General features: G+C 40.4%; 1 protein-coding gene across 2 annotated transcripts; it reads right to left on the reverse strand.

Moving 5' to 3' along the window:
- Window positions 1–5,431: 5,431 nt before the first annotated feature.
- On the reverse strand, window positions 5,432–26,314 carry CCNJ (cyclin J). Of its 2 annotated transcripts, none has more exons than XM_036111640.2 (6): window positions 25,929–26,314; window positions 25,172–25,281; window positions 16,502–16,712; window positions 9,317–9,616; window positions 9,070–9,193; window positions 5,432–8,506 (listed from the first exon to the last, which is right to left on the reverse strand). In XM_036111640.2, the coding sequence occupies exons 2-6, from the start codon at window positions 25,238–25,240 to the stop codon at window positions 8,095–8,097; spliced, it is 1,116 nt and encodes a 371-aa protein (XP_035967533.1). In that variant the 5' UTR covers window positions 25,241–25,281; window positions 25,929–26,314; the 3' UTR covers window positions 5,432–8,094. The 2 variants fall into 2 exon arrangements, with proteins under 2 accessions (XP_035967533.1, XP_035967532.1); XM_036111639.2 differs by having other exon boundaries at window positions 9,070–9,229; window positions 25,929–26,304.
- Between the last annotated feature and the right edge of the window lie 362 nt (window positions 26,315–26,676).

Here is a 26,676-nt window from a genome sequence, read left to right on the forward strand (position 1 = left end):
TTAAATTTTATTGCTTCTAGATTTCGTATACATACTTAGAAAGGTAATCCCTCCTTGAGGTTATAAAATAATTCTTCCATGGTTTCTCTTTGATCAAAATTTAAATTTTTGATGGGGATCAATTTTATTTTTCCAGATGGCTACCCCAGATGACCCAACTCAATTTATTGAATAATCCATACTTTTCCTCCACTGACTTGAGATGCTACCTTTATCACATATTAAATTCCATATAGGTTTAGGTTTATTTTTGGAATTTCTGTTGTTTCATTGAATTGTCAACTCATTTGCCCGTAGCACAGTGACTTATTTATTGCAGGTTTGTAATATATTTTAATATGTCAGAGAGCTCATCTCCCCTCATTTTCCTTGTTCAGAATTTTCCTGTTTATTCTTGTTTAGTTCGTTTTTTAAAAATTGGCTTGTGAGGTTGTTTAATTTATAGATGAATATAAGAATTGCCATCTTTATGATGTTGATGCTTCCTCTCTAAGAATATGGCATGACTGGGGTGCCTGGGTGGCTCAGCCAGTTAAGCGTCTGTCTTCGGCTCAGGTCATGATCTCAGGATCCTCGGATCAAGCCCCATGTCGAGCTCCCTGCTCAGTGGGGAGCCTGCTTCTCCCTCTCTCTGCCCCTCTGTGCCGCTTGTGCTCTCTCTCTCAATAAATAAAATCTTAAAAAAATATGGCATGACTTGTTCAAGTATTCTTTTGTGTCACTCACAAGTATTTAAAGTTTTCTTCATGTTGATCTTCCACATTTCTTATGTTTATTGCTAGGCATTTTATCTTCTTTTGGTGGCCATTATAATTGAATATATCTTTCATTAAATCTAACTGGTGGCTGTTTGTATATATGAAAGCTATTTTAATTATGCACCCAGTCAATTTACTGAATTCGCTTATTGTCTGTAGTATTTTTTCAGTTGGTTATCTTGGAGTTTCCAGGTGTACAATCGTATCTGCAAATAGTGGCAGTTTTACCTCCTCCTTTTCAATTTTTAAAAATGTATTTATTTATTTATGAGAGAGAGAGTGAGAGCGACAGAAATCACAGAAGGAGAGGGAGAAGCAGACTTGCCACTGAGCAAGGAGTCCTGCAGGACTTGATCCCAGGACCTGGAGATCATGACCTGAACCGAAGGCAGACACCCAACCGACTGAGCCACCCAGGCGCCCCCTTCTTTTCAGTTTTTAAACTGTTTTCTTTTGTCTAGCTGCACTGCAGGCATGTATCAGGTTTTTTTTTCTTTTATAATTCTTTAATTTCTGCATTTATCTTATTTCTTTCCTTCTGTTTTTGCTTGGTTTACTTGTTCTTGTTGGCATTTTGACTTTCTTTTGGTTTTGGTCCTATTATCTATATTTTTTTCATCGAATTTTCATGGAAGTATGTTTTCTACCATGACTATACAATGTTAATTCTACATTTTGGAATTGATTGCTGTTTTCTTTATGGATTAATATATAGTCAAGTTTTGTGAAAGTTCACATTAGAGTTTAATATTATCAAAGAAAACTTAGATATAATAATTATTAGTACACTATTTACTTGTTCAAAGGAAACCAGTAATGGGTTAATTTCATCTAATGAAGGCAAAAATGGGAATATTTTTGCAGTTTGGAAACCACGGATTTTCTCTTCTTTGGGTGAGCTGCAGATTAGCTGGCAGCTAGCAAAGAGGCCAAGTCAAGGCATTGTGATCGTAGGCACCCAGATGGGTCAACAAAGGAAGCAATTCCAGTTGTTAAAAACTTTTGAGAAGACTGAGAGTTTTGCTATTGGCACAGGTGACGCTGTCAGTGTCCTCTGTGATCTTGTCCACCAGGTCCGTACCATCTCCCTTCTCAGAACCTCTCCATATATGACAGTTAGATCATAATGTTATTATGATCTTCTAGAGCTTTACTTATTTTTTAAATTACCAATCTGCCACGGACCAAAAGAGATGAATTACAGTTTCCTACTACCTAGGTTTTTCTTTCATTTCTCCTTATATCCTCTGTTGCTTTCACATAATATTGTTGCAAAATTATTTGATTCACAGATATTCATTAACTGTTCATCTTTACTGTGAATTATAATCTTTAGCCCCCTTTTTTCTGGTTGGTTTAATACATTTGGGCCTGAATTCAGCCTTGTATGTTATTAAGATGTTGCTTTTTGAGGGTTTTTTTTTTGGTATCTCTTTACTCATCCTGTGTTTTCAACCCTTCAGAATCATTTTATTTTTGTTGTAGCTCTGTTATATAGCATAGATTTGAGTTTTGCTTTGTGATTCAGTTTAAAATTCTTTTTAAGAAATGAGTTTAGCCCTTTTATATTTATTTATTTGTATGTTTGGTCTTACTTCTGTTCTATTGTTATACTTTTTTGTATTTATACCATCTATAAATATTTTACTATATAGACTGCTTGCTTTGTTTTCTGTATTTCTTTTGATAATTAGGAAGGTTTGTTCCAATAGTTACCTTTGTAATATCTTGATTGTATAACAGCCTCAGTTCTGTATTTATTCAGCCAGACTTTCAGTATTTGTAATTCCCTCCCATAAGTAATAACAAATAATCAGCTGGATTTCATTCAGATAAAAAACTTAGGCTCTGTGAAAGACAATGTCAAGAGAATGAGGAAAGCCACAGACTGGCAAAGACACATCTAAGAAAGGATTGTTATACAAAATATACAAAGAGGGGCACCTTGCTGGCTCAGTCCATAAGTATTCAACTCGTAATCTCAGGGTTTTGAGTCTGAGCCCCACGTTGGGGATAGAGATTACTTAAAATAAAAAAAAAAGTGGAATACCCAAAATATACAAAAAACTCATAAAATTGACAATACAAAAATAACCTGAGGGGACCCTGGGTGGCTCAGTTGCTTGGGCATCTTACTCCTGATTTCGGCTCAGGTCATGATCGCAGGGTTGTGAGATTGAGCCCCGTGTCGGGCTCTGTGCTCAGCACTGAGTCTGCTGGAGATTCTCTCCCTCTCCCTCTGCTCCTCCCCCGACTCGCACATAAGCACTCTCTAAAATGAGTGAATAAAACTAAAAAAAAAACACCATAAAAAATACCTGGTTAAAAATTGGGCTAAAGACCTTAAGATACCTCCCCAGATATACAGATGGCAAGTAAACATAAGAAAAGTTGCTCCACATCATTTATCATCAGGGAAATGCAAATCAAAACAATGAGATACTATAGACTATATACCCCTACACACACTACACACTTACAGAACAGCCAAAATCCCACTGACACCACCAAATGCTGATGAGGATGTGGAGCGACAGGAACTCCCATTCACTGCTGGTGGGAATGCAAATGTACTACCACTTTGGAAGACAGTTTGGTGGTTTCTTACAAAATTAAACATACTCTTAACCACACAACCCAGGAATCTCACTTCTTTGGTACTTACCCCAAAGAGCTGAAAACTGACATCCACAGTAAAACCTGCACACATGTTGATAGCAGTTTTACTCATAACTGTTGAAACTTGGAAGCAGCCAAGATGTCCTTCAGTAGGTGAGTGGATAAACTGTGATCCACCCAGACAACGGAATATTCAGCACTAAAAAGAGCTAACAAGCTATGAAAAGACATAATGTAAATTTACACATATCACTAAGTGAAAGAAGCCAATCCGAAAAGGCTATGTACTGTATGGCCCCAACTATATGACATTCTGGAAAAGGAGAAACTGTGGAGACAATAAAAAGATTAGTGGTTGCCAGGGGTTGGGGATGGGGGAAAGGGACGGCATGGGGAGGGATGAATAAACAGATTACAGAGGATTTTTAGCAGTGAAAATACATAGTATGATACCGTAATGATGGGTACATGCCATTATACTTTTGTCTAAACCCATAGAATGTCCACCACCAAGAGTGAACCATAATGTAAACTATGGACTTTGAGTGATTATGATGTGTTAGTGTAGATTCATCAGTTGTAATAAATATACCACTCTGGGGCAGGACGTTGATAATGGGGGAGAACGTGCATGTATGGGGTAGGGGGCACATGGGAAATTTCTGTACCTTCTGAATTTTGCTCTAAAAATTCTAAAACTGCTTTAAAAAAAAGTCTTTAAAGGGGCACCGGCTTGGCTTAGTCAGTTGGGCGCCTGCCTTTGGCTCGGTCACGATCCCGGGGTCCTGGGACCGAGCCCCGTGTCAGGCTTCCTGCTCAGCGGGGAGCATCTTTCTCCCTCCCCCTCTTGTTCTCTAATAGATAAATAGAATCTTTAAAGAAAAAAAGTCTTTATTTTTATTTATTTATTTATTTTAAAGGTTTTATTTATTTGACAGAGAGGGAACACAAGCAGGAGGAGTGGGAGAGGGAGAAGCAGGCTCCCTGCTCGGCAGAGAGCCCGATGCGGGGCTCGATCCCAGGACCCTGGGATCATGACCTGAGCCGAAGGCAGACGCTTAACGACTGAGCCACCCAAGCGCCCAGAAAAAAAGTCTTTAAAATAATAATAAAAAGAATGGCAGCTGGGTAGGGATAGGGTAGCAGCCTACCCCTACTTTTCCATTGGAAAGCTGGAGCTTGGTCTTCATGCTTTCCACCTACTGTATTTTTTACTTTTTTTTTTTTTAATCTAAGGGATTTTAAAATGGATGTTGGGTGATTCCTAAATGAAGATAATATTAAACTGAGTTCCAGACTATACCACTGTTAACTGCTCCAATGTGAAAGTCGTATCAAGCTAAATATAAGCTGCTTGAGGTTAGGGAGGTTAAGTCTTTCACCATGTGCTTGAAGACAAATGATGGATATAAACTTGTTACATGGGGTTCAGAACTGCCTCCACGTAAAGCTACCTGCCCTGGTCTAGAATGCTCGTTGTTTTCTTAAATTCAGCCTTAAAGAACATTGTATAGTAACTGACTCGAGGTCTGTTGCTAAACCCTGGCACTGTGCCAGAGCAAGGGACACTACAGAGGACTAATTTTAAAAATGCTTCTTAGTACATTAGTAAAATGTTAAAATTTTACTCTTCAAAACAATTTCTATCTGTTGAGTTTTAAGTGGCAAATGATACATATACTTAGGTGAACAGACCATTCTCACTCACTGTTGACCCTGCTTCCTCTCACACCCTTGACCATCTTGTGCCCCTACTTTTCTGAGATCAGACTTCAAATTTTCTGTTGTTTGAGAAATCAGATGCTGCAATTGCTAATATATTGATTTTAGGCTCAAAAGGCCAGAAGCTGTGTCCAACATACTTTCGTGGGCTTTGATGCTCAGTATGAATACATAATCAATGGACAAGAGTTTCCTACCACTTCAGTTATACTCTACATCTGGATGGCTTTTAGTAAATATAATTAGGATTCCAAGTCTGACTAATACGATGACATGGTTCACTGAAGCTACAAATATATGTCAAATATATTTAAAACAAAACGCTAAAGCCATTTTACTGAAAACTAGTTTTATTTTAAAATTAAGTGCATAGCACTCATCTAATTCCATTGGTGTAGAATTTAGCACCATACTCGCTATTTGCAATTAATGTCACAACACAGATACATTTTGGTTTGCAGTCTGTACTTGAGTAGTGTTTATTTAGTGGACTTTGGTAAAGCCCTTTATACATATCATTAATCTCTTCACAGTACACATTTAATGATGGTCCAGTAATCTCAAAAAAAAAAAAAAAAGACCTACTTTAAAGACTAACCAATAAATTAAACAAAACAAAACCCACACAACTCCCCCCACCCCCATCCCGCAAGGCTAGCAGTTGTGAGCTATTATTTATATTGAAACTTAATGTTTTAAAAATAGTTCTGATTCTCCAACCACCCCATCCCACCCCACCCTGGGTATGCAGCAATAGTAACCAATTAATTATTTTATTCTACCCCCCACAAAATTAATCCAGTGTTCTTTAGCTTTTTTAAATACAAACTGGGAAAGTGTTATAAGCTTTTTAAAAAGGCATATTCTTCTATAACAAGAATGACATTTAAACCAATCAATAAAAGCATTTGACAAGACATTAAATTACCATAGGCACCGGTTGTTGTTTCAAGTTGGGATCTCTATCCCAATATCTTACATTCATAGCATTATTGAGGTAGTTAAAATACTGAAAATTGGACTCCAGATGCTGGGTTCTGAATGTGAATGTGAAAGATATATTCTCTTTTGAACCCACTTTCCCCCAAATAATTCAAGCTCTCTTTGAGGTAAGAACTACCAAAATCCAATTAGCAGCCTTCTGTAAGAGGAAAAGTGATTATACTTTCAGAAAAACAATTTTCAGGGTTGAAAACTGCCATGAGTGAGTGTTCTTACCTGAGTGGTTTTTTATCTACCAGACTAATAAATCCACATCATGCCCTATGTACTCTAATTATAAAAGTTACCATTCTTTTAAGGAGAGGACATTCTCTAGGAATTCACGCTGGCAGAAGCCACCCACCCACATTTATCCACTGGAGCCATCTGGATCAATCCACTACTGCGTTGAGTCCCTTCCCTTCCTAACAAAAGCCATCGGCGTGATTACTGAGACTCCGGCTGCATACCCACAACGTTTTTATAATAAGTTTGTCTTCAATGCATATTGTGGCAGTCACACACCTGCCATGCAGTTTCCCTTCTATTCAAGTGCTATCTTTAAAAAAACACAAACAAAAAGACACACCTCACTAATTTTTAAATCAGAAAGCTTCCCTCCACCAAATCTCTCTTCTCCCACAGATAAGAGCACAATGTATAGTTTCAGTTATTACAATGCTTTCTTTTTTACTTTTTATTCCCTCCGAACTCTCTCCCCCCAATTGCCCTCGCTGTAATGACGACTTATTGCTGTTTTCACTCATTACCGACACAGTGAAATGTCCCAGGGCCGTTCTGGGGCTAATGTAATGCAAGTGGCTGCTGCAATCTAGTACTGGGTTCCTTCGCTGATACACAGACGGGCTTGGATTGCAAGGCTGCTTGTAAAACTTGCCCTCCACGTGACAAAGTGCTGCTCTAGCACAACCTGAGAACTACCCTGGCCACATTCCACTTCAAAATAAACCTACAGGACTTCATTCTAGTACTGACATTTTACCGTTACACCTTCCCTTGAAAAAACTTCTAGAGTAACATCAAATCTGAGTATAAATCATTGATTGCACTGAGAAATGCAAAACCTATATATGGATTATGAATGATAGGAACCACTTCATTCATTCTAAGCTACAATTAGGTTCTCAGTTGAAAACACATCCTAGCAAGAGTATTTTAACCTATGTTATAAAGGTAGTTCATACTATAACATTCCCAAAGCATGTTGCATTACAGTTAAGTGTTTCCAAGTAGTACAAATTCCCTGAGTTAAATGTGTTTTAATCCTAAAGATTTGAGGTTGATCACTTAGGGCAAAAAAACAACAAAAATTTATGACCATGATTTTAAGAGATCTACTCCACCCTTAATTTTAGTACATAAATCCAGATACCTATATATTGAGATAGGAAGTTATAGAGACTCATCTAAAAAAAAAAATTTTTTTTTTTTACTGCACAGATTGGTAGAGCATAGCAATTCATGAGTTTAAACTCAGTCAAAAATTCATTTATAGACCAAAAATGTAACTCAAAACTGCAGAATAAAAAAAAAGGACCTCTTCAAAAATTAATACTGTAACTTTCCTTCATAAAAAGACCATTTGGCAAGTCCACAGATAAACATTAGTCTCTGATATATAAGCCAACATTAGGCCCAGAGCCCACCAAGATCAAATCTCAAAATGGCGATTTAGAGTCTGTCCAAATTTTCTGTTGTATTGAATATTTTTGAAATATTTGGACCATCAGCCAGGGCTTGAAAGTTTTTGTCATATAAGGATGTGTTTTAACAGGATTTGATATACATACTGTTAAAGTGTTTGCAGTGTTGGTTCAGTCCTCCCCGGTATTCGTGGCGCACTGAAAGGGATATTCTGTCTTCCTGGTGCTGGTATCCGAAGCATTCTGATGCAATCTGGATCCCTTTCCTTTTGAAGAGAACTTTACAAAAAGCTTGCCCCAGAGCTTCAAGTCACAGAACAGTCTGGGTCAGGAATTACCTTCACATAACATCACCTTTCAAAGCAGGGAGTGATGCAAGGGTAATGTTCATTTATCTGATAACTCCGGTTATAAGAAACATTCAGACAGGGCTTAACTTCTACTGGTATTGCCAGGGACATCCCGACACCAGTCTGCACGTGCCCGAGGCCCTGCACACTGGTCTGGAAGCCAGCAGGACACGTCTGTAGTGTGTAAGACGAGGTGTGTGTGGTAGATGCAATCTGCGGGCAGCTTGGCTGCTCGGCGACAGGATGGCGGTACTGCAGCGGGGTGTGGTGCGTCTGATGGAGATAGTGGGGCTGCTGAAAGTGAACTGGCCGCGAGGCCTGGGAGGCTGACTGCAGCACACTGAGCTGCGCCGGCTGGGCCCCCGCCTGGCCTCTCTGTTTGTTGGCCTCTTTCACGTCGTTATCATGCGCGCTGTATGGAGAGAGAGAAAACTGTTAATAACGGTACTTCCACTCTTCAACGGCTGACTCCGCGGACGGCCCCACTGCCTACACAGCAGTCACTGTAACCGGAATTCCGACAACGCTGAGATCTCACTCTTATCCTTCTAAAAAGCTCCTTCCTTTGGCACAAACCTTGGGAACTCGCTGCTGGTAGCCTGGAGGCCTATTTCCTGCTTGGGAAATATATCCACAATAAGCACTTGAACACCGCTGCCCCTTTGGTGACACCCTGGTGGCCCCACAATTCAAAGGTGTGGAAAGAAGGAGCAGGGCAAGAGCTGCCCGGAGTGATCTGGGTTACGGGCTCACTCACGCAGAGCATACCGTGTACCCAGAATCGTGACGGCAGCGACAGCCTCTCCCCAGGAAACAGCCCAGGTGCAGCCTCCCACCAAGCACTGCTCACGGCAGCCGGCAACGGTCAGGGCCGGTGTCCTAAAAGCTCTGGGCTTGCGAGAAGTTGTTTGTAGGGCCCCTTATCCATGAAGAAAAATACTGAGCAATCACAAACACAAGATTAAGGAGGCTTACATCAATAGCCGTTCAATGCACTGCACTAAAAAATCCCAGGAGTAAGCAGTAAGACGATGCAGTCTTGTAGGCCACGTTGGAGAAAGACGAAGTATAATCCTTGAAGAAGCCACACATGCAGCAGCTACTAAAGAAGGTGCATAATTTAGAAAGGCATAATCTGTGGAGACATCAAAAATGAACTTAAGCAACAGAATACACAAGTCACCAGCTCACATGTCACCTACTGGCATCCACAATGACTCACCTTGCAAAGATACTTCCAGGAAATAATCTGCATACTTGGCCATGTAGAGTTTCGTTTTTTCCAAGCAAATCATCGGCCAGCCATCATGAAGATCTGTTTCGTGTACTGCTTCAGAGAGATAATACTCAATGAAATGGGCAGCTGTTGGAAGGCAGAGGTTCCACTGAAAGGTTTCTAATAGTAACAGTTCCATATGTAGCAAATTTTGCTTTGTTAATACTAGATTCATATTAGTCATACAACCCAGGCTGTTGAGCTGTTCCAGCTTAGGCACACTATCTTCTTTTTCTTCAAATTTACCTTATAAGCAAAGGGGGGGGGGGGAGAGAGAGAGAGAAAGGTTACACAAGCGATCATTATAGGTCCAGTCACTTAACTGGGATTTGCTGTCTCACTGCAAAGATTTAGATGCAAAGACATTCTTTCTCCTACCTTGGGCCGATACAATTGTGCCAGAACTCTGGCTCTCATATTCTGCATGTTTTCTTTCCTCCTGCCTCCATCCCCTGCCCCTCACCCTCCTCTAAAAAAAATGGAACATGTAAACATGCTGATCTATGTGACACTACATAATGAAAATAGTCCTATGTGCCAATGAAAAAATAACTCTCTCAGATCTCACCAGCCGAATATTTCCAGGAAATTTCTTTTGGGGAGGGGGAACAGGTAGTGGTTAGTGGAAGAAAATTAGTTTATTTTAGAATAGAAGAAAGTGTAAAGAATTTAATGTCTGAAGTTATCTGAAATGAATTAACTTCATTATCTGAAAATACTGAGTTATCTGAAATCAAAAGTAGCTAAGCTTCAAGTGTTTCATCTTGGTGTATTTTTCAGAACAATCTCAATTCTAGAGAGACAGCAGGAGAAAAAAACTGGGTGAATATCTAATAAGCCTTCTCATTCCACAGAGCAACCTCCTCTTCAGAATTCAAAACAGAAACCTAGCTAAATCTGTTACCAAAAAAGGGAGGGGAGGATACTTTTTATTTACTTTTATATCCTCTTCCTGAAAGCAGAATAGAAGTAGACAATCAGATGGCTGGACTTCATTATTCTAAGGCATTAACTTCTTTTCAGGAAATATTCATCCATATGTACAGCTGAGAAACAGAATTCCCTCAGAATTCTAGCCCCAGAATAATGTTCCTATAGGTTTTGTACCATCTTACACTTTAATCTTAACTATACAAAAATCATTCATTTTAGGTATCTCTAGAACTTATGGCTGGAGAAAATTCAAACTATCAAGTACCAGTATGGTTTTCCAGATGCAGCAATAGAACCAAAGAATTGTCTTCAAGTTTCTTTGGGTTCATTCCACAGTGGTCCATAGAAGAAGGGAAATTAACTAAAACCTTCTACCTTCTAGTATTATGTTCTATTTTACATTAAAGTTTAAAACAGTCATATTATATTGCAATTATTCCTAATTGTATGAAACACAATCTACCATACAGATTTCTCACAACAGCTTTTATACTTGCTCAAAATTACAGTTGTTAGACTATGTTATATATTACTGTATAAAATTTTTTGTTTTACTATTTTGGTAACTTTTTCAACATACTTGGTTTCCTTGGAAATCTTCTAATTTTATTTTATCCATTAAAAACATACTTTGGAGAAGAGCCAGAAAGACTGCCAAGCAGTAGAAACCAGGCAGGCTTCCCTGGGAAATTTCTCTTCCAGAAGGGCTGGGTTTGTATCACCCACTGGAGGTACTACAGCAAACGGCAGTGGCCCTCGGGACAGATGTTCCATGGACTGGACCCAGTGGGCCTGCCTCAGGGCTGGGGAAAAAGCACTGCTGACTACTTGGGTCTTTGCTTGGAGGGTGGGAGAACTGGAGTAGAAGGCTGTGTCTCCTATGCCAGGAGAGTCAAAGCTCATGACTTGAAGAAGAGTCGGAGCCCAAAGAGAATTCCTCTCCCGCCTCAGAAATTCTGACCTTCTTTAGATCTAAATTATTCTTAACACTAAATATTGCTGTGGGTAGGAGTTGATTTAAAAAAAAGTACACAATTCAGACTTTTAAAGAATCTAGATAGCCCTGCCCAATTCAAATCACATAGAGAAGAATTTCCCAAGTTTTTCCGATATGATATACTTAGTACAGCCAAATGCACTAACGTGGTCTTTAGAACATGGTCATCCAGCATCATCACTGCATAAAGATACAGGAAAGGAACCACTGCTCTCAGTGTCAGAGTGGAGAATGTCCCGGGAATTTAGTTCAGTCCCTCTGGATGAATCATGAAGGTCCTTAAAGTAAGTACCCTGCCATTTGTGCAGCAGTGACACTAGCAGTATACTTCAAAGGAACATCGTAAAAACTAATGTGTTTATTTATATCATGCTTGAAGTTCCTTTGAAGAAACTAATACACCATAATTCACTGTTTAACTCAAGGATCAAGAATGTTCCATATTATCTTCCTGAAACTTTCAACATTGAAAACAAAATTGTATATGACTAATTTCAAAGCTCAAAAAAACCAATATAGTGAGGTTGGCCAATTCATTTAAGGTCAAGTAAGCTGAATCAAATAAAAAATGGAAGCCAAAAAGGAAGACTTATGTTTGAATTCCCAAATCTGTACTTCTAGATCAAAGTATTGCACTGGGTTATATGGGAACAACAACTATCAAAACAGACAAGATGTCAATATTATTAAACATCTACGTGGTTTCTGTATTTATAAAGTACTTGGCTATTACAAGTGTGAAAGCCTTTGCAACTTGACATGCAGAGTTAAAAATAACCTTGACTACATAAATAACCATACTTGGGATTTTATTCAGGCTTATGTTTTTTGGAACTTTTTCATTATATATAGTGATATAAATATTCAGAATCACGGAAGCTAAAGGATTTCAAAATGTGTGACAGTGTCAGTGAGTACCTGCATTCGTATCCATAGTTTTTGTTGTGCTGAAAGCTATGTGCATGGGTATTTTAAATCTACTTATCTGTAATACCACATACAGATCACAAACATCAGTTTCTTCAATTGAAAGGAAATACCAGAAGCCATGTGATTATATTGATAAAGGCCTCAAACAGGAAATAAGGGCACAGGAAATTCACATCTGCTTCCCAGAAAATAAGGAATTAGACGCCACAGAAACAAAACATCAGACTTTCTTTCCTTTATAGGAAATGCTCAGATCAGCCATGGAAATGAGCACATTTTCAAAGCCAGCAGTGAACGGCAGGTATGTGGCAGAAAGGCAAGGATCAAATGTCATACTGTAAGCTCTGCCAATCCACATTTGATTCTGTTAGTACCGAGGAGGAAAAAAGTCATCCTTAATATATACTAAGGATTTTCACAAATTTGTAAGACTACCAATCTAATGGAAAAACAGGTAAGGAACAGGAAAAGACAATTCATAGGGGGGAATAAAAGGTTCTATTCTCATTAAAAATTGAGATGTAAATCAAATCAACTATGAGATAAAATTCTGACCTTTCAGTTAATTAAGTAAAAAGCTCTGTCAACCCATTACTGGTAAGCAAGGAGAAACAAGCACTTATCACAGATTTTTCTACTAACAGCCTATAATCTTACTTTGGCTTCATCTTGATTCTGAGATCATTTCTTAGTTACACAAATTATCAAAAGCCTCATCTCCAAGACTGCTTTCATGTTCTCCACAAGTTCAGTGCTGATCAAAGAAGCCAAGGGAGGCCAGGGTATACATGACAAAGAGTTGGAATTTCAGAATTTCCCAGGATAATCGGAGACTTTTCTGGAAAGAGCCAGAATCTTTAGGGCTAGGGAGCCAGATTAAAGATTACAGAACAGATTATGGCAGAATTAATCATTACGATGCTGACTTTTGTTTCAATTTCCTATGTGCTTTTAAACATCTTACCCACTTGATCCTCACAACAACTTTGTCAGTTAAATGTCTTTATTTTCATTTTATGGACAAGTAACTTCAGACTTAAGGGTTGTTGAAATTCATATTGCTGACAAGACATACAAACCTAGGAAATTCATCACTGTAATCCCTACTCTAAAAACACTGCATACCCCTCCTCTCCAATCAAGGACAGTCTGTAGGTCCTTTCTTCCTACTTCCAACAGTGCAGACACAGGCAGCTGGGTACGCATATTACCTGGAACTTATGCCCTGTGCTCTATCTTTGGCCAAACGAGAGACAGCCTCCCATCCTACTTAATAAGTGGAATCCAACTGTCACCCAGTCCTGTCAGCTGTAAGCTGCTCTTCACTTTTACGCAACAGGCTGCCCATCCTAAAGCAGGTAGCAGCTGGAGAAGGACATACAAAGTTCAATCATTCTGGGAGGAGAGAAGCATTACTTAAAGTTTATGAAACCTAACTGGAGAGCTGCCAAAGGTAAGAAGAGTGTAAGAATGTAAAAAACACTAGAATGTATTCCACAAATTAAAAACAGACATTAGATACTAAAAACAGGCTACTAGTTTATAAGCACCTTAAGTGCTTTTGTTGTAGTAAAGTTAGAGAGCAGAGGCAGGAGAGATTGTAGCCAACTACTAAGAGCCAGCCTCTTTGATTCCTTACCCAAGCACAGAGCTGACAGCTTGAACTTTTTTTTTTTTTTTAAAGAAAGATTTTATTTTTAAGTAATCTCTACACCCAACATGGGGCTTGAACTTACAACCCTGATAGCTTGAACTCTTGCCCACCACCTACCTGGAGGGGCTGAGACCCTGGGAGACACCTACCTCATACTCTTCCATTCTCCAGTGGGAAAGGAACAATGGAAAAACAATTCTCTCTCAGGGAAAGAGAGGGTAAGGGGTGTCAGTAGAACAAAAGGAGGAGGTATCTGACTCTTTCAGTAACAGCTAATTAACAATTCATATTTGAACCACAGCAAATACAAATCCCAAAGCCTAGTTCCTGGAAAATGTGCAAAATCATCTTCAATAAAATAAATTGATCATAATCTTAAACTAACAATAATTAAAAAAAGAACAGCTGAAAACTCCATTCCAATCAACCTAAGATGGTGTGCAAATAAAGTATCCTTCCCCCAAATTGTACAAATTGCAGAAACTTGGCACCAACGCCAAGCACTGCATGGTGGCCAGAAATCTTACTAGATTATTTGACTAGAGTCCCCAGTGAACTTTGGCAATAACATGTGGTTTATGAGTATCTAGTTTAGTATCCCCTAATTCTTTGATAAGTTATCAGTAAGTAAACGTAAGTCACAAATATAAGTCGGTCCATGAACTCTACATCATTCATAATTTCACAGTCCACCAGCAAGAATCTCCCACTTGGTCTGCACCACACTTTTAAGAATCTCAGGCATAGAGCAAATGTGACTTGGTAGTGGTAAAAGCACAGTGACAGCCAAAACAGGCAAAAATCATTTTTCATTAATGATCCGAAGTTTTTAAAATAACCTAACTTGTGTATGTGATTTCCAGTATCTCTCTTCTATAAACTGATCCTATTATAAACTAACATTTTGTAGGATAACAAGAAACCATTCCATGCGTGGATTCTCACACATCCGATACGTCAAGTATGGGTTTTTCTAGTCCTATGCAAACTATGAAACCACAAAGGGCTTCACAGACAGTGATGAAACATATACAGAATTGTACATGAGATTGCTTATGAGAATGACACTCTGATTAAAGGTTAAAGGTTAATTATAAATGGAAGTATTACCTCTCCAGCTTTCTGGGTAGAGGGGAGAAGAACAGGTGATGTGTCTGAATCTTAGAGGACAACAGATTAAAGGAGAAATACAGATTTTCAGGAAATAGATGGTATTCTGGTAAGACTTTGGCTCAAGGTGCATGGGAATAGGGTGGGACGATAAGACTGGAAAGGTGGCAGGGTCTAGACGAAAGGTTCTAAATGTTACATTAAGGAGTTTCTACCTTAACCCACAGGGAGTGGGAAATCATTACTGGGGCTGTGTTTATTTATATTCAGCCGGGTCCACAAAGGATTTGAAATAACTTAAAAAAGACCTCCAAGGAGACAAAATCAGATCAAAGGAATAATAAGGGTAGAAAAAGAAATCTGCCCTAGAAATGATTACACAGGCCTGCATTTGGTTTTAGGTTTACTTGCAGTCTAAGAACAAAGTTGTTCTAGAAAGAACTCTGGTGGCAGGGTATAGGGGGAATGTTCCTTAGACAGCAGCCATACAAGATCCCAAACCCTCAAGTGGGGGTTAGAGATGAAGGCAGTAGGTATTTCTACATCCTACTTTAAAGTGGGGTTTACGTTCCTATTGTAATGTCATAAATAATATAAAGAGTAATGAATTCAATTTCAATATTATATACAATCTTTCTCACATTACTAAAAGGAGAAAAACCCAATTTCAATTCCTTTACTCATCCTCTTTCTCTTTGGTCAAGGTACTAACAATGAAATGATTTACAGGAAGAAGCTAAAAGAAAGAGCACCAAAAGACCCACCAGTACATTCTGCCTCAGGTAACAACTACGGTTTATCAGAGTCTACCTTGCAGCCGACCACGGAACTGTGCCTACTGCAGAAGCAAAGTCCTCCCCATTTGTAGCAGAGGCCTGTGAACCTCTAGTTCATTAAGCCAACTCATTATGTAGTCAGTAGAAGGTATTCTAACAATACAAGAGTACAGTATCTTGTAGACAGAGTTTCTCAACCTAGTTCCACTGATATTTTGGGCCAGTAATTCCTTATTGGGGGCTGTCCTGTATATTGTAGGTATTTAGTAGCATCCCAGACCTCTACTCACTAGATCCTAGCAGCATCCTCCCAGGTTGTGACAACAACCAAAACCGGCTTCACCCAAAGCCAACTATTTCTTGTGGGGCACAGTTTTTCGCAGTTGAGAACTTTAAGGCAATGGTTCTCAATTGGAAAAGTACATCAGAATCACCTCTGGAACTCGAGCCCCATGATACAGATTCTGAGTCAGTAGATCTGGAGTGGCCTAGACTTTTGTAGCAGAATCTTCAGGATGTAGGGCTTAAGGACATGTTTTCAAAAGACTTCAGAGCCACTTTTTAATGTCTAGTTAAAAATTATTATGCCAAGAAGCACTTTCAACATAAACTTTCTGATATTAGTAAATTGGAATGAATGGAATTTGGTGATATTTCACTGAGCTCTACATAAATTTTCTTTATTATAAACAATGGAAATTTCCAGTCATATACATGAGATTCATACTTACTTGCTAAAAGCAGACAGGAAAGTGCAACTAAATGCAGCTGCTGGATAGATATGTCATATCGATCCATAAATAAGTCCAGCAAATAGACAGCAAGATGTCGGGCAGAAGGGCAGAGGGTGAAGCGATTGCTCACAATGGCAATCAGGTCAGCAAAATACCTTCTGAGACTTAGTTGAGGGGACTGGCCTTTGTAGGAAGGCAACTTCAGCTCCTGTATCAAGAGGAACAGTATTTAGTCTAACACAGCCTGTAGGAGCAGTATACCTGCACAATGCAAAGACGACCCCCCCCAATATATTAGTGTTAACAAGTGCCTAGAACACTTTTCTTGAAAGAAACACAAACATGGAAAAGTTGATTGGAAGGATAATGAACAGTATTAATTAACAGCACTTGATTTAAAATTTAAAACCAAACTTTTCTCCTTCATTTTTAACCATCTCTGATGTGAAAAATTGTGTTTCTTGCATTACAGAATGGATATATTCCAGCAAGATTTTTGTATCTTATTTTCCTTACCAGGTGTTTTCAGAAAAACATCCTTATCAAAATCCCAACCACACAACACATACACACCCCTTCCAGAAAGCTCAAAGCTTTGGATCAGAAGGTAACAGGGAAGTGAATATGCTCCTGGTATGTCACATGCTTTACTACACTTGCAGAGGTATGGAAGGTAGAGACTAGTATTCATCCACTAGTATCTTCTAAGCATGTTTCCCTTTTAGCAGTTTTATGATGCTCTCCTTTGCCATTACCTTTTCATATACCTAAAATTTCTCCCCTCATTGCTGTTCAATCTCAGAATTGTATGAACCCATTTTTTTCAAGTTAGAAATTTTCTATAGTACTAAAGTATTTCCACAGCATAGAGAAAGACAGGTTCTAAATTATTTCATGAGATCAGCATAATACTAAAACTAAACCCAACAGGTATCACAATAGCAGGAAATTACACAGATATGACCCCAAAAGCACAGGCAAAAAAAGATAAATGAGACTTCATCAAAATTTAAAACTTTTGTGTATCAAAGTTCATTCTTTTCAATAGAGGGAAAAGGCAATCCACAGAATGGGAGAAAATATTTGCAAATCATATTCGGGCAAGAGGTTAATATCCAGATTATATAAAGAATTCTTTTATACATGCAATCCAACAACAAAAAAACAACTTGCTTAAAAATGGGTAAAAGACTTGAAAAATCATTTCTCCAAAGAAGATATATAAATGGCCAATAAACACGTATAAAGATGCTCAACATTACTAATCATTAGGGAAATGCAAATCAAAACCATTATGAGATAACATTTCACACCCACTGGGATTGCTATTATCAAAATAAACACAGGGGCACCTGGGTGGCTCAGTTGGTTAAGCATCCGACTTGATTTTGGCTCCGGTCTGGGAGTTGTGAGATGGGAGTCATGAGATGGAGCTCTGCATTGTGCTCCATGCCGGGTGTGGAGCCTGCTTGAGATTCTTTCCCTCTCCCTCTAGCCCTCTCTTTCTCTCAACAAAGCAAAATAACCACAGAAACAGAAAACAAAATTAACAAGTGTTGATAAGAATGTGAAAAACTGGAAGCCTTGTGTAATGGTGGGAATATAAAATTGCACAGACACTGAACAATGGTATTGCAATTCCTCAAAAAAATTAAACACAGAATCACTATATGATCCAGCAATTCACTTTTAGTATACACCAAGAAGAACTGAAGAAGGGACTCAGATATTTGTATATATATTGACAGCAGCATTATTCACAAAAGCCAAAAGGTGGAAACAATCCATCAACATATGAATGGATAAACAAAATGTATTTTAGTTTAAGAAGACGACAGGGCGCCTGGGTGGCTCAGTCGTTAGGCGTCTGCCTTCAGCTCAGGTCATGATCCCAGGGTCCTGGGATCGAGCCCCACATCGGGCTCCCTGCTCCGCGGGAAGCCTGCTTCTCCCTCCCACTCCCCCTGCTTGTGTTCCCTCTCGCGCTGTGTCTCTCTCTGTCAAATAAATAAAATCTTTAAAAACAAAACAAAACAAAAAAAAAAAATGTATTTTAGTTTAAGAAGACGACAGGGCGCCTGGGTGGCTCAGTCGTTAAGCGTCTGCCTTCGGCTCAGGTCATGATCCCAGGGTCCTGGGATCGAGCCCCACATCGGGCTCCCTGCTCAGCGGGAAGCCTGCTTCACCCTCTCCCACTCCCCCTGCTTGTGTTCCCTCTCTCGCTGTCTGTCAAATAAATAAATAAAATCTTGAAAAAAAAAAAAGATGAAAAAGTTCTGAAGATGGAGAGTGGTGAAAGTAGCAGAATGTAAATGTACCAAAAGTCACTGAACTGTACACTTAAATATGGTTAAAGTTTTATGTTGTGGACATTTTACAATAAACAAACACCAAAAACCGAAGTTATATGTCTAACTTAGTAAGGTATAAAACTTTAGATAAAATGTTAGCCAATGTAATTTAATAGTATATCCAAAGAATATCATCAATTGTAGTACATCCCAGGAATTCAAAGATGGTTTGATATCAGGAAATCTACTACTATAAATCATAATTTAAAAATCACACATGAATATTCACAATCATCTTGATAGATGCCAAAATAGCATGTGGACAAAGGTGACCCTGGGAGAAATAATATCAGATGTATATTTCTTTGATGAAGGAAGGTAAAAAAAAAAAATCTCAAATTAAAGAGCCAGCATCTCACTTGAAGATAAAACAGTAGAAGGATTAGCATTCTAGTGCCTGCTATTGCAATATTACTTAACATTATTCCGTGAACACTAACTAATCCAAATAGAAAAAAGAAAGAAAAGGTTTAATGACTGGAAAAGGAGAATCAAAAGTCAATAATAGGAATAAAAATACTTTTTAGATGATAGAATTTATATCCAAGAAAACCAACAGAAAAAATAAACAGTATTCAGTAAGACGGCTGTGCACAAAATTAATATTTAAAAAATCAATAGCCTGGGGGCACCTTTGGCTCAGGTCACGATCCCAGGGTCCTGGGATGGAGCCCAGCATCGCTTCTCCCTCTCCCTCTGCCTGCCGCTCTCCCTGCTTGTGCTCTGTCAAATAAAATCTTAAAAAAAAAACAAAAACAACAATAGCCTACTTGTATATTAACTGGTTAGAAAACAGAAGATTCCATACAAAGTAACTATAAAAATTAAAACACCTAGAAAAAATATTTATATTTCAGCACTCTATGAAGGTAACATTAAAATTCTAAACGAGTATGGAAGACTTGCATACATACTCCATCTCACGACTCCCATTTTTCTTGGATAAAGAAATCGATTTGATAACAATGGCATTTCAAATCAGGAGAAGAGATGAATTTAATAAATGTTTCTGACACATAGGACAGAGTGAATTTCTCTATTATTTAGAGAAATCCTACACATACACATCGATAAGAAAAAGGCAACATTTAGGGGCGCCTGGGTAGCTCAGTCGTTAAGCATCTGCCTTTGGCTCAGGTCATGATCCCAGGGTCCTGGGATCAAGCCCCGCATCGGGCTCCCTACTCAGCAGGAAGCCTGCTTCTCCCTCTCCCACTCCCCCTGCTTGTGTTCCCTCTCTCGCTGTGTCTCTCTCTGTCAAGTAAATAAATAAAATCTTAAAAAGAAAAAGGCAACATTTATAAACAGTTTATAGGAAAATTAAATATGGCCAAAAACATATAAAAAGATGGCTATTCTCATTCAAAACTAAAGAATTACATACTTTTTCACTTCCCAGATTATATTTTATTAACTTTCGCTTATGCTTTCAAGAGTGGAAATAGGAACTACCATGTATTTAATAGGTCAGGTTGACAACTGACATAACCTTTTGGAGGGAAATTAGGTAATATAAATTTTTTAAAATGCAGACTGCAAATACCTTTCAACCTAGCAATTTACCCTACATATAAGAAGGTCCTTTGCAACATTGTTTTTATAGCAAAATAGTGGGAAAAGCTTGATATCCAAAAATCTGAATGAATCTACAGAGATTTATTGCTGAGTATATAGAGCCAATCCCAGGTCACATACTCGTAATTCCACATACATAACATTCTTAAAAGGACAAAATTACAGACATGAAGGACAAATTAGTGGTTGCCAGGGGTTAAGGGGGAGAATAAGGGTGGGAGAGAAGAGGGTGTGGCTACAAATCATAAGAGATTCTTGTGGTGATAAAAAAATATTCTGTATCTTTGACTATATCAATATTAATATCCTGGTTGTGAAAATTATACTAAAGTTCTGTAGATGTACCACTGAGGGAAACTGGGTAAAGGGTATAGAGGATCTCTCTGTATCATTTCTTACAACTGTATGTAAATCTACAATTATCTCAAAAAAAAAAAAGTACAATAAAAAAAAAGCTTGGCATTCATCAACAGGGAACTGATAAACCATAGGACATCAATTCAATGTGGACATTAAAATAAAGGGCAGTTGATCTAAATGTGTTGATACAGGAAAAAAAACATAAATAGAATGAGTTGAATGATGTTGGGGTGGAAGGATGGTACAGAACAGCGAATATATATTCTGACCTCTTGTATCAACAACAAAAAATATTTGCATATATACTAATTTATTGGGTATCTTTTCAGGAAAAAAACAACAATGGTGGTAACCTTAGGGGATCAGGGAACAGTGAGGGTTGGAAAAAGCTCATTTTAAACCTTATACTAATGGAATTTTTTTTAACCATATGCATGTATCACTTAAAATTTCTAAAAAATAGGGGCGCCTGGGTGGCTCAGTTGGTTAAGCGACTGCCTTCGGCTCAGGTCATGATCCTGGAGTCCCGGGATCGAGTCCCACATCGGGCTCCCTGCTCAGCAGGGGGTCTCCTTCTCCCTCTGCCCTCTTCCCTCTTGTGCTCTCTGTCTCTCATTCTCTCTCTCTCAAATAAATAAAATCTTTAAAAAAAATTTTTTTTTCTAAAAAATATTAATAAGAGTTACTTGGTAGATAGACTAATAGGCCATTTCAAATTTTTGTACATGTGAGAAAAGCATAAACAAATGCTATTTAGGAAAAAAACTACTGGCTTAGGCTTGCTTGGTTCTTTGAAGAGAAAAAAAATATTAACTTCCCCCAATAAAAGGAACATGCCGATTTCTCATGCAGCCCCCAGGATCTCCTCTTTTACCATTTCTGTAGATCTTTAGAATGGTGTAAATGAGTTACAATTTTAAACTTCACCTTTCTTTGCTGTCGTCACATGACATTTATTGAGCATCTCTTATGTAGCAGATACTGTGTTAACCCCAGGGATAAAAGCTGGAAAACAGTCTCAAGCCTCTCTTGGGCAGGTAAACCAAAACACAGAGATGATTAGGATATAATATAGTAACCACAGGGTATTACAGGAACACTGAGACGGAAGATCTAACCCAGCTCAGGGGATGGAGTGCTGGGAAAAAACAAAGTCAGGTTAGGCTTTCTTTAAAAGAGGCCTGAGGGGCGCCTGGGTGGCTCAGTTGTTAAGCGTCTGCCTTCAGCTCAGGTCATGATCCCAGAGTCCTGGGATTGAGCCCCAAATCGGGCTCCCTGCTTAGCAGGAAGCCTGCTTCTCCCTCTCCCACTCCCCCTGCCTGTGCTCCCTCTCTCACTGTGTCTCTCTCTCTGAAATAAATAAAATCTTTAAAAAAATAAATAAATAAAAATAAATAAAAGAGGCCTGAACAAGATGTTAAAGCTCACTGGGAAACACAGCTGGAAAACACTGTATTTGGTGGACTTTATTTTTCACTATATTAACTTTATTAAATGTGGACAAAACAAAGGCAAGAACACCAAAGACCAACAGGAGATTTTTAACGAATACATTCTTCTTCTGTCATTTTAAATGGTAAAGTACAAGTGCCTACCAGATGGCTGTCAGATTTAGTTCTCCTTGTCCAGGTACTGCCTGGCAGTTAGGCAAGCTGAGGAAATAACCTGTGCTTCTCTCAGCTTACAAGGTTTTTCTACTATCTATTCCTGATCCTCCAGAATTTTACACTCTTCTTCCTCCCTGCTTCTCGGAATCCCATAGGACCAAAGCACTGAGACCTGGACTTGTCATCTCCATCTCCAGTCTCAAGTACCAGTCAGCTCCCCACCCCAAATGCCATCCCTTTCCCAGAACAGATTACTGTCCAGCCAGGATGGAAATAAAGGCATAGAAGGAATACTAACAAATGTAAATACAACTCTGTGGGATATTTTCTGAATGTTTCTCACAAGCTAGCATTGTTCGCATCTGTCATAAAGACTCCTGAAAATACTTCCCAAGCATCCTAAGGCACTAGTATATACAGCAAAACAATGAGAAGACAGAGGAGAAGACACAGGTCTAAGAAGACAGTTGTTTTGTAGGGTTTTTGGGGGGGGGGGGAGTGTAATTATATTTTACAAAAACAATACATCTGGCTTTTGGGGTTGAAGAGAATTTCCATTTGTTGTCATTTTTACCCTTCTCTAGTAGATACAATGCTGGCTGAAGCAATTATTTCTCTATACACCTTGGATCTAAACACAGAATTCCTTCCATAGTGTCTGAATGGCACCTGCCCAAAGGAAGACCTAAATTGAGATGCTCTGAGTTATAGGAGATTAGACCACGTAAAGGTGGATTATGCCTGTCTCATTCACTATTACCATTTTAACACCTGGCATAGCACCTTGTACACTGCAGGTACTCATATATGTTGAATAAATAAGCATATGACTATCCAACTAAACCACCTAATTAACAGCTTGGAATTAACATGTATTTTTTTTTTTTATGAGAAAAGTTCATTTTAACTTTCCTTGACTTCAGTGTACTACAACCAGGGTTCTTTCCAGTTCTACGATGCTCAAGTTTACTGACTAACATAAATTATTCAAAAAAGTGTGGCCTTTGTGTCAAATGTGGCTTACACAGTGCTTAAAGATAAAATAAAGACAACCCAGGGTAGCATGCCACAGGTGGCCCAAGGTAATTTTCAGTGCCATTCCCTCAGACCCTGTGCTAGCTCATCCTCTTGATAGTTCGTAAGCAACTTTAGTACAGGGTTGTGTCTTATTCCTTCAATCCTCCCCAGAGCCTAATACACAAAAAGTATTCAACAAGTCTGTGGAAAAAAAAAAAATCCACTTCCAACCTCAACTGACAAAATTAATTCAGGAAATCATTCAGGATTAAAATTACACATAAAATAATTGAAAACCATGGAAGTCCATTAAGAAAAATCTTTTGAGGGGCCCCTGGGTGGCTCAGTCTGCCTTCAGCTCAGGTCATGATCCAGGGGTCCTGGGATGGAGCCCCACATTGGGCTCCCTGCTCAGTGGAGTCTGCTTCTCCCTCTCCCTCTGCCCCTCCCACTGCTCCTTCTCTCTCTCACTCACTTTCTCGCTCTCAAATAAATAAAATCTTTAAAAAAATAAAAATAAAAAATAAAAATAAAAGACCACATCTTAAAAAAATATATATATGGACAATTTTCAAAGTGGAAAACCTGAAACTCTCTTCCTAACATTCCAGAGAACCATTCCACAGTTGAGACTTTTTTGTGATAGGAAAAACCTCTTAGGTGGCTGAGGTGTCCATCTAAGAGGCTGAATGTCAGAATTAATACGTACCATTTAGAAATCTTAAACCTCAGAAAAGGGTACAGTTGGAACAATTAAAGTTAGAATTAGGTTTTCTAATCTAGTTAACCTGGCTTAAAAAAAGAAAAAAATCAAGATACAAGTTCATTATCATCCCAGGATCTCCCAACTCCAACAGTCAGCATCCCTTTTATTAAAGAGTCAGTGCTTTGCTTCTCTCTCATTTTCTATACATAACAAATGGCTATCTCCATCCTTGGTGAAAATGAGTCAAGTTAGGGATAGTTTTGATCTGATCTCTCTTCTGGTTATCAGAGATAAATCCTTAAGCTGGGATGTGACAGAGTAAAACTGTTACTTAAGAGCAACAATACGCAGACTTTGCATTGTGCCAGAAAAGTGAATTCTCCCTACCAACATCTATTAAATATATTAAGTGTACTTTCTGCCTTACATTAGCTGGAAGAAGCAGTTAATTCCTACCTTAAAGCATTCTGAACAGCCCGCGAATCTGACAGTCTCAGGGAAAATAAGTTATGCCTTAGTGCTTCTATACACCAAGCCCTGTTCTAAAGCTCATGTACAGTATCAGCTCATTAATCTCACAATCCCCGCCCCCACAAGGCACGTTCCATTATTATTATTCATTCTACAGATGAGGAAATTGGGAAACAGGAAAATTAAGTAACTTGTCCAAAGTCTGACTTACAGCAAGTTAGTGGACAGGCTGGGGAGTTAATGTACAGATGTGACATAACAGCCTAATGTAACAGCAACTACAGAACAAGGAGGGCTACTCTGCCCAAGAGAAAGGCAGCACACAGATCTGTTTAAACACAGGATCAAAGTCATGTTCCACCTTCCCTCTCCCAAATACCGCGCCCCACCCCCTTCCTCATTTAAGTTGCAGGTTCTTCTGATACATCCAAAGGAAGAAACTAAGAAGTTAATTAACCTCGAGCAAATAAACAAACGCGCCCTTTCTGGTCTGGAAACTAGCGACCGCACTTCCCAGGGAGCTGCGATTTATACAAATTGGCACAAAACACTGCAAGGAAAAGTCCGGGATCGGGGCTACCTTGTATCGAAGCGCTTGATGAATGTCTGCGGCCAGCTGTCCCCGCCACCACTGTCCCTCCAGCTCCATGGGACCGGGCGGCGCGCCTGGCCAGACGCGGCAACTTCAGTCTGTAAGACACACCCCAGACGCGGTCACGGCCAGCACCCTCCACACGACCCTCCGCGCCCCCTCCCCGAGGGGTGTGACCTCAGGCCACCCTGGGTGGCTGTTCCTCTTCACCCGCCTCGACCTAAAGCTAGCACCGATGCAAACCAATTCCCCGACGCCGCGCATAAGGCCCCAGTCAGGAGGAGCGGGCTCACGCTGAGAACTGCCGGCCTGGGTGCCGGGCAAAGGGGTCCAACTTGGGCCCGAGTTCCCAAGGCGCGGCCCCGGCTGCGCGCACGGGAAGCTGGAGGCGGAGGCCCGGCTGAGGGCTCCCCGTCCCGGGTTCGAATTCTCCCGTCGGCCCCGGGGAGCCGAGAGACTGACACCAGTCGCAGACCCCCTGAGGAGAACACCTCCCGCGGACAAACCGACGGACGAAAGCCCGCCTGGCTCCGGGTCCCGGCTGCAGGCGCCCGGGCGCTCGTTCCTCCCGGGGGGCCTCCCCGCGGTCCCGCCGGGGCGGCGCACACCCAGGCCGCCGCCTCCTCGTCCGGAGCAGCGCAGGGGATCGCGCGGCCCCAGAAAGGCGAACAAAAGGCCGGGCCGGGCGGGTCCGGTGTCCCGCGCCCAGCACAGGCCTGCCGGTCCCCACGGCGGCCTCCCTTACCCGGAACCGCGGCCCTCACAGCCCCAGCTCCGCCGGCGTGCCTGGGACGCCGGCCCCGCTCATGATGCGGACAGTCGGCCGCGAAGCGCCGGCCTCAGCTCGGGCCCAGCGCCGGGGCGCTCGCGCCGCCCATTGTTAAAGGACCGGCAGGCGGCTCCGCGTACAAAGCCAGCGCGGGGGCACATGCGGCCCCGCTGCTGCCAATCTCGTCTCGCGATACAGCCGGGTCACCCTGAGCCGTCCAATCGGCGGCCGGGCCGGGCCCAGGTGCAGCGGTCGGCGGCGGCTCGGCGGCCCTGGTCGGGACCCGGTGGCAACAACCCGCGCCGCCTCGGCGCGATCCGGTGCTTGGCGTTGCCCGACAGCTCCGCCACCGCCTACCGGGAAGCCGGCCCGAGGGGCGGGCAGAGGTCGGAGGAGGGCGCCCTACAAATTACAACGTTGATCATCATTCCGCGGGCCAATCTGGTCATGCCACTCACCTGCTGAGAACCTTCGATGGCTCCCGATGCCCGCAGAGGAAAGTTCTGAAGCCTCAGTTTGGCGTTTAAAACTCTTTACAGTGTGGATTGAGTCTGCTTTATCTCACATCACAACAGCCCCGTATACGTCCTAGGGGCTGCTCTGTGGGATTATTAATCCCTCCACAAATGCTTTAGCCGTTTCCGAAGCTCCTAAACGGGCTTGCTCTTTGAAATTCTGCTGTCTCTAAGTTCCACCTCAAAACCTATTCCTGCTTCTAGAAACG

This window comes from Halichoerus grypus, chromosome 7, assembly GCF_964656455.1.
Source record: "Halichoerus grypus chromosome 7, mHalGry1.hap1.1, whole genome shotgun sequence".
NCBI lineage: Eukaryota > Metazoa > Chordata > Mammalia > Carnivora > Phocidae > Halichoerus > Halichoerus grypus.